At 50.7% G+C, this 8867-nt stretch overlaps 1 protein-coding gene across 1 annotated transcript in view; it reads right to left on the bottom strand.

Annotated features, from left to right (window-relative positions):
- The window catches only part of KIAA2022 (KIAA2022 ortholog), a 9047-nt gene extending 905 nt beyond the window's left edge, over positions 1-8142 (bottom strand). The window contains exons 1-2 of the mRNA XM_009886503.1: positions 8067-8142; positions 62-4289 (exon numbers count right to left, since the gene is read on the bottom strand). Coding sequence (XP_009884805.1) covers positions 62-4289; positions 8067-8142 — 4304 coding nt within the window. The remainder of the gene's footprint in view (positions 1-61; positions 4290-8066) is intronic.
- Between the last annotated feature and the right edge of the window lie 725 nt (positions 8143-8867).

The following is an 8867-nucleotide window of genomic DNA, read 5'->3' as shown; positions in this document are numbered from 1 at the left end:
GCGGGCTTAGCAGGTGGGAGGGAGGTTAAGGGGCATTCCAGCCAGTTTGGTGCAGCATTACCTCAGTTTCTCAAAAGCAGCTGTCACGGGGGGGTCCTTGTGGGGCTGTTCGCGGTCCGTTCGCTTTATTTTACAGTTCTCATCCCTCAGCGATTTCGAACTGGATTTATGACGGTAGAGTTTTTTATGGGTAGGTCCGTTATTGCCTAAAGTGCTCAGGTTACTATAGTTTTTATCAAAAAAGGGAGCGTGAATGTCCGTGGTGTACCCGGTCGAGCAGTTGGGGCGACCGGGGTCGCCGGTTGCGCCTTTGCCGTTTTTGCTTGAGCCCTTGTTGTTCGACTTGTGGTTCTTTGCTGTCCCCGGCGAGCCGCCGTTCGCCTTCTTCTTCGACTCTTGGGACGTCCCTGCCAAAATTTTAAGAGTTTTCAGTTTCAGGCTGTTGGACTCCGGCGACCGGAATATGTCTGGGACGCTGTTGTGGCCAACGGGTCCCCACAAGGGCTCGATGGAGGCCATCATAAACCTCTGGACGTCCGCCATTCCCGACGCGATGTTGGACAGGATGTTGGAAGGTTCCTCAAACTCCCTCTGATCGTCGTCCAGGAGGCTGGTGGCGTTGGCCAGGCTGGCTTCCGACCAGCCTGCGCCCCCCTCTTTTCCCAGCGCCCACTCTCCGGAGAGCCCGTTGTGCTTGCCCAGTTTCACCCCGGCCGGGCTGCAATGCTGAGCGCCCTCGGCAAGGCCCTTGGTGGCGGTGGCCACGGTGCTCAGCTGGTTGACCACCCTGCCGCCGACAGCCGGAGCCTTCTCGCCGTTGACTCCCACCGCGTTTTTCCCTTTCCGGGCGGATTTGGGTGCCTGCCTGGAGTTTTTCCCTTGCGGCTTATCGGTTCCTTTGTTGGTTTTGGGCGATTTTTTCCGGGTGGCTTTCTGGGAAGAGCTTTGGTTTGTACCCACATTCTTGCTGGTTGAACTTTTCCTCTTCGATTTTGACACTTTGCTATTGGTGCTAATTTGACCAGATGGCTCATTAAATGTTGACAAGCATGGACTCTTTTCGAGAAGGCTGACAGAATCTTCATCGTTGAACATATGGAACTGGAACTGGTGATTATTTAAAGCAAACCCATTATCTGCCTGATCCTCGGTCTGCAGGACCCCGCAGTTCCACTTGACCTTCTCGGAGCTGTTGAGGGCAGCCTGGGGACTCTCCTGAAAGCCCTTCAGGGTGCCCAGAGGCTTGGCGTCGGAGCCAGCTATCTGCGGGGACAGGTTGGGAGTGTCCGGAGGGGACATCTCTGAAAGCGACGACTGGCGGAACTTATCAGGCGTGAAGTTGGAAATGTCTAAAAGGTCCGTGGACTCCTTCAAAGGGGTGATTTCATCTATGCTCTGCTGGATCACTAGCTTGGGACTGCAGTGGGCCAAGAAATCATCATTAATATCATCCTCGCCGTCCTTTTCACAAGACTTTAAACTTAAAGAACTGTAATTGCTAGAACTAACTGACAATGAACCCACTGAATCAAAACTAATGAGCCTGCCATCATCTGTACTTAGTGTACCTCGTTGGAAATGAAAGCGCCCCTCTCCATTATTAAAATGACATGACTGATAAGAATCATCAGACTGCACTTGTTGGCTATCCGGCATGTAATTTTTTTGGTATAGCAATTTGCTGCTATTCAGATTGACTTGAGTGTATCCGGAGGCGGGGAGGCCGTCTGCGCCCGCCGTAGCCAGAAAGAGACTTCCCTCTTGAACGCTTCCGAAGCTGCTCTGCTCCATCTCCAAGTGGCCGGGCGACTGCTGCAGCTCCGACTCGGAGGGAGGGGAGAGCACGCAGCTCTGCGCCGGCTGCAGGGCCGGGAAGGGCTTTTCTGCTGGGACGATGCTGGGGAGCGGGTGCTGCTGCTGCTCGGAGGGATGCTGGGCAAAGTATGAGATACCGGTGTTGCTCGACAAATCAGAAGCATCTAACAACGTCTGCAGATACCCTCCGGGAATCAGGGGTACATTGGTGGTGATATTAGCAGATGGCAGAGGCTTGTCTGAAGAGGAGGTGGATGGTAGGAAAGGAGAATTTTTAGCAACCTTATCCTCGTGGCACTCCGGGAGATGGGAGCTGTCTGAAGCACAAGGAACGTTTTCGTCCTTCAGGCGTACTGCAGAGTCCTGGTTTTCCAGCGCCGGGGAGCCCTCCGCCGTGCTGGTAGCAGCTTTGATCTTCTTGCACTTCAACCTGGCTTCACTTTTGAATTTGATTCTGCGGAGCACTTTCCTCTCCGTCCCCTTGTGCTCCCGCTCCTGCGATTTGCATTTCACGGCGGCGATGCCCGTGATGTCATTTACGTGTAATCCGTTGGCACAGCTGGGGGTGGCGATGGCTAACGCCGGCAGCCCTTTCAGGCCCGCGTCCTCTTTGCTGCTGCAAGGCTGCTTGTGATCAGAGGAGCAAGAGCCCAGCTTGTTCACTGATTGCTCGATGGCTTTAATTCTTTGAATCCGGTGCCTGTTTGCTAGCTTGCATTTTCGCTTCCGTGGGTGAGGGAGGAACGAAGCATCTGAGCCGTTAAGATAGAAATTCTGCTTGTGGTAGAGAGACGATCTGAGCAAATCCAGCCGGCTCTGCTGCCTCTCTTGCCAGAAGCCCTTCAGAGGGGCCAGCTTTTCGTATTTGCTGAGCAGCTCCTCGTTTAGGGTAACAGTTGTCTCGTTGGCATCCACTTTGCTGAGCTTCACCAGCATATGCTTCTCCCCTTTAAACCTGTTAATGATGATGTACTTGATGATCACGGGGGGCTCCTTGCGAGAGACTTTTCGCCGTTTCTTGGGGCACCACTCGTCATCGTCCTCTTCCTTGGGCCCGTCCGGGAGCCACTCCTTCTTGTCCAGGATCTTCTCGTTCTCGATGGAGTCCACGTCGTACAGGTAGTCGTCGCTGTATCGCACTTTCCTCTTCGCCCGCAACCCGTAGTTCTGCTGAATGAAGGAGCTGGAGTGGTCCCGGGACAGGTACCGGCTGCAGTCCTTGATATCCCGCAGCACGTCGTAGGAGGACTCTGTGCAAGTGCTGTCGTCGCTGAACTCCCCGGAGTCCTCCGTGGAGTTCACCGAGTCCAAGAAGTGGCTCCTCTTGGAGCCCACATACTGCACCATCTCCGTGCTGTTGCAAGATTTATTTAAGGCAGCTTTCTCCTCCTCCTCGCCGTCCTCTTCCTCGCCGTCCTCCTCCTCCTCCCCCCAGATGATGCCTTCCTCAGATTTGAATTGAGAAGGGTCGGTGGCACCGCCAGGCCCCCTTTTCAGGGCGCTCCTGCTGTCCCTTTTGGTGCAGTTGCTGAACACGCTGGGGAAGAAGTTGAACTGGGCGTCCTCTTGTAGGGTGGTGGTCTTCTCCCGCACGTTGTCCTGGAAGGATTCGTATCTAATCTTTAGGGAGCAGACATCGCTTCCCAAGGTGGAATCGTCGTCATCGAACATGTAATTATCCACGTCTTCCTCGGAAAACAGATTTACAGAAAGCTCATTTTTGGAGCAGAGGTCAAGCAGCTCAATTTTACTTTCACTAATGAAAGATTCAAAATAGCCCCATTCCTGGTTGGGATTTGTTAGTAAAGGTTCCTCACCATTGCATTTGTCTAATAGTAATCCCTCGTAATAATTTTTCTGAGTGGGGTCCTCTGAATCACTGTCAGATTTTTCTGCATCCCTTTTGTCCGCTGCCCTCGATTTATGCATAGGGAAGCTTAAAAGCTGGTCTGAAAGCAGTTGATCCCCATATCTCATGGTTTCTCCTGTGCTCATGCAGTGAATCCCTATATCAGAGACCGAACAGGTGTCATAATCCCTATTTATATCCCCCACTTTCAAGCTTATTCCCGGCTCTGCATCAATGCCGTCCTTTGATTCAATAAAGCAGCCCAGACAGGTCCGGCTCGGCTGCATCAAGCAGTCACCCGTCAGCGCCGACATGCCTCCGGGCTCCATCATGGTGAAGGGAGCCTTCTCGCAGTCGCCCGGCAGCGACCAGGAGCTCATGCCCTTCGTCACGCAGGACGTGAGGGAGATGGCGTGGGCGGAGGAGTCATCCGAGGCGTGCTCGGGTACATCCGTGAGCCTCAGAGGCGACGGGGGGCTCAGCAAGCAGGGCTTCTTCGAAGTCAGGGGAGGCAGCGCCCGGTGGCACGCGTGGTTTTCCTTCTGAGCTGTCGTCAAGGCTGAGAACGTGACCGCAGCCTCGGCGGCGGTGCAAGGCCTCTCATCGCCGTCCAGGGCGTGCGATTCTGGGAGGGAGGTAAGGAAAAGGGAGGGAGAGAAGAAAGGGAAAAGAGAGAGGGTTTACAACCCTTGCAGTTGTGCCGGGGCTCGCCGCCCCGCTCCCCTTCTCCCCAGGGTCCGGCGGCGACTTTTCCCAACCGCGCCTTTGGGAAGCGGCGGACGCCCTTCCCGCGGGAGCGTGCTCCTTCCCTTCTGGTTCTAATTAACGTGGCGATGTGCAAGGAAGGGAGAGGTAAACACTCTCCCCCCTGCAGCCAGCTGGAAGAGGTACAAGAGTACGTTTGAAAAACCAAAACCATCCGTTCTCTCCTCCTCATATACATACCGTTACCTGGATACTGCCTTTCAAATCTGACAAGGTTATTAAAAAACAAAACAAGCCTAATAAAAATGTTCCCATTAACATTGAAAAAAATTAATGGAAAAATAAGATTCTTAAAGGAACAAAGCATCCCCCCTGTGGTCTCTGCAGCTTAAACATACCTGAACGTCATTACCGCTCCAGAGTCAGAAAGTTACGGCTATTTTTAAAAGCCCAGTAGTCTTTTTGTCACTGTCCACGCCAAGGGAAAGCAGAAGGTAACACAGAGTTTAAAGCAATTATTGTTAGAATTATTGTGGGGTTTGCCATTCTTCCCTAATCTCTAAAAATGCCTTTTTAAGAATGTAAGGATTTTTTTTCTTAACCTAAGGGTTTTTTATTTTTACCTCATCACACTCTTTTATGGCAGAATAAAGTTACGAATATACTTTTATCTGACTTCTGCCTCAACGGCCGATATGACCCTTGAAATTTAAATACGGTGTCTTTTCATCCATGAACACCCTCTGATATCTCTGCATTAAAAAAAAAAAAAACACACCAATGTGAGCATTCGCACCAGCTGGAAACCTCTGCCGACTCAGAGCTGAGCCCGGTGCTTTTGTAGCAGCTCACATCTTACCTTTTCGGTGGCTCCGCTGAAGGCTGGGGAGGGGGGGACGAGAGGGGAAGCAGCGCAGGCTTTCTGAGCAGGGACAAGCACTTTAAAACGCAGCTGGAGCACCAGGCTGGCGCAAGAAATGGGGCATCCGAAGGGATCTGGCACCTACACGGTTGCTGCGACCCTCCGCGACAAGTGCTTTTATTTAAAACCGATGGAAAAGCAAACCTTCTCCTGCCCCTGTGCCAACCGGCACAAGGGAAGGCTCTCGTCGGCACACGTACCACCGGCACGATGTGATACGCGCCGCGCCGGTACTGCCGAGCAGAGCAGGGCTCCCACCTGCAGGTGGGCAATAGGAAAAGGAGCGGGATGCGATGGAGGGCTGCCATCAGGGAAAACTGAGAGGAGGTCAAAATCCCCCTGATCTCATCCCAAAAGCTCCCAGCCGTTTTGTGCTATGGGTGCCTTAGGGATGGAGCCGTCGGTAAAGTCTTCAGCCAGTAGAATCAAGGTGCAGTCGGAGCTGTGCGGCGCTCTACGGGCTTTAAACAACTTTCCAAAGACTATACAAATCAAACCAGAAGTGCAATGCGATGCCTGTAAACATCTTCACATCCGTGGCTTGGAAAAGACCAGACTGACTTGCTTGAAATCTGTGCTGCTTCCCTTCCCTCAAAAAGGGTTAAAAAAAAGGAAAAAAAAAAAAAAAAAGCAAATAAAAAAAAAAAAAAGCAAGCTGGTTTTTGAGTCCCTCCCACCAGTTTTTAGATGAGAAATGCAGAGGTGGTATCTTTTTCCTTAAGCACCAAAACAAATTAACCAGTGCAGTTCCACTTCAGAAGCAAAATAAAATAAAAATCAGCTTGGAGCTGACAGGAAGCATGGAAAATTAGAGGATAAAAGAAGAATGTCTGTGAACGCTGTAAGACTCAAAAAAGGGGGAGGCAGAAAGCCGAAATTCAATCTCAAATGCTGCATTCAATACACAGAGATGCCATTATACAAAATAAACTCTCTCTGGGTGTTTCTTTAGGTTTATACTTGTGTAACCGAACTTAACTGTGAAATACAAATGCCAAAACTTGATTTTCTAGAGCTCGTATCATCCTAAAATCAGGTGCACGTTCAGTCGATGCTCTAAAGTAAACAATACTCCAAAAGGCTACAGTTAAAAAAGAAAACGCTGGAGAAGCACCACCGCCTTTCCCGGTTTAACTCAACAGCCACCCAAAAGCACGTGGGCAGCCTGAGCAGAAAAATATCGAAGCATCCTGCTGTGAACCAGCTCCAAAGGGAGGCCAGTCCCTAACTGGGCACCTAACTGGGTTCTCTGCAGCCAGCACCCATGCACAGTTAGGGCGAGAGGAGGCAAAAAGCATCAGCCCCATCCCCAGCGCCACCAACGGGGAGGTGGTGGCATCAGAGCTACTTGCTGGCTCACCGCTTCGGATTCAGCAGCAACTCCTACACAACAATGTTTAATTAAAGTGCTTTTTAAGCTCTGTTTAATTGAATTTCATGGGAGTGGTATCAGATTCTAGAAATTACCCGTCTTCACTGAGCAGGTAAGCACTGATTTTACTGCCTGTTCGGTTAGACAAGGGGACCACAGCTAGAAAATCTCCTTGCAGCTCCAGCAGCTGTCATCAGCTGCGGCGTTACCACGTGTGGTCATGAAGGAGATGGGCTGACAAAGACGGATACCTCCAAAATTACATCGAAGGAGCAAGCGTACGCTTCACCTGCCACCAGCACATGTTGCCGGGTCCTTACGGGCACCTGCGTGGCTGGAGTCACTCCAGGTTTTCGGTAATGAACAAGAACAACATTTGCCTCTACGCACCTTGTTTTGAACATACAAGATGTCCTTGATATCTAATAGGGTCAAATTCATATTAAATAAATCTCTCTCTCTCTCTGTCAAGATTTGTAGGCCAATGGAAAATGTACAAAGCCATGAAATTAAACATAAAAATGTGGTGAAGAATGAAAATGTCAAGTTCTGCCCCAACGCTGGACTGGCACTGTGGCTAGCAACTGAAGTCCAAATGACTTGAGAAAATGCTCAGAAGAGTATTTATTTCAATCGGGTTTTCAGGCAGCAGAGCGCTGTTACTCCTGTTCAGTTATTGCTTTTGAAAGCAAGTGTGGAATCGATTAAATAGATACAGACAAAGGCAGGTATTTTGGGCAGGCTGCTGGAAGGGGCTGATCCTTCCCCACCGATGTCGGTGGAAGCCCGAATGACGTCGTGGCTCCCAGGAGCACGCCTGTGGCCAGCAGCACCAGTGCGTGCACAGAAGCAGTGTTACTGGCCAGGGAATCCCACCTACTGGCTGATGGGCCATGCAGAAAAGTCAATAACAAGCTCACAAATCCGACCTTCCCTTTCCATGGGTGCTAATCCGCGTTTGTTTCCTCTACCCAACCTCTAATTTTTCCCCAGTTTGTAGGCACTAAGCATCCTTCAGTCACATTTTGCTGAGATTGCCTAGTAGGTTCATGAGTAACTGTAAAGAGAGGGAAAGATTTCCAACAGATGGAGGGGCTACATAGTCTTCTATGGCTTTTTTTTCCCTAAGAAACCACACTGAAATCCATAATTCTAACTGCATGTGCACATAAACATTTCCAACCATGCATATGCATGGGCAAAAGCAGTACTCGTTAAGACCTAAAAAGGTGTAGATTCATAGCTGGAGTGACATCTGGGCAGAAAATATACATTCACCCTACTGCTCCACACCGCAGAGATACCTGCAAACCGCTAAAATTAAATACATGGGAGGAATTAGGAAAATAAGTTGGCTTGCGAGTTGTCGCCGCTCCCTCATGTACTGTAATTAAGTTCCTTACCATTTTCTTTCACCCCATTAATCAGGATAGTTTCTTGGTCTTCTGAGGCACAATCCTGCTCTTGTTGGTCATCCATCAATTTAACCTCTTTCTGTTCACTCCATGCCCCACTGCATCTGGCCAACCTGCACATTTCCAGAAACATAACCACAGTCAGTACAATTCCCAGAATCAACTCAAGGAAGCGTGAATAAAAAATAACAAGAATAAACACCCCCAGCCCCCCAACGTCCCGTGCTGCCCTTACCCTGCACAAGAGAACAAATACTATTTATTTAGGCTATCGTATTTTCACTTTTCCACTCCAAAAGCCAAGTCCAATGTCTTTTGGCAAGGTTAAAATGCTATATATCACCATTTTCTTCCCCAAAGCCCTTCTTTAGAAGGTGGAGCGGTACTCTGCACCACCCTTCACAGCATCCCAGACTGGTGAGGGCTGGAAGGGCCCTCTGGAGCTCCCCCAGTGCCACCCCCCACCAGAGCAGGGGCACCTCCAGCAGTGGCACAGGACGGCGTCCAGGCGGGTTTGGGATGGCTCCAGAGGGGGAGACTCCCCCACCTCTCTGGGCAGCCTGTGCCACTGCTCTGCCGCCCTCACAGCAGAGAAGGCCCTCCTCAGGTGGAGATGGAACTGCCGATGGTCACGTTTGTGCCCGTTCCCTCTTGTCCTGTCACTGGGCACCGCTGGAAACAGACTGTTCCCATCCCCCCGGCACCTCCCTTGAAGGATTTATCAGCGTTGATAAGATCCCCCCTCAGTCTTCTCTTCTCCAGACTAAATAGACACATCACCCGAAACTG

The sequence above is a fragment of the Charadrius vociferus genome, unplaced genomic scaffold (assembly GCF_000708025.1).
Source record: "Charadrius vociferus isolate BGI_N301 unplaced genomic scaffold, ASM70802v2 scaffold506, whole genome shotgun sequence".
NCBI lineage: Eukaryota > Metazoa > Chordata > Aves > Charadriiformes > Charadriidae > Charadrius > Charadrius vociferus.
The sequence above is the reverse complement of the archived record's forward strand: the minus strand, read 5'-3'. Positions and strand labels throughout refer to the sequence as shown.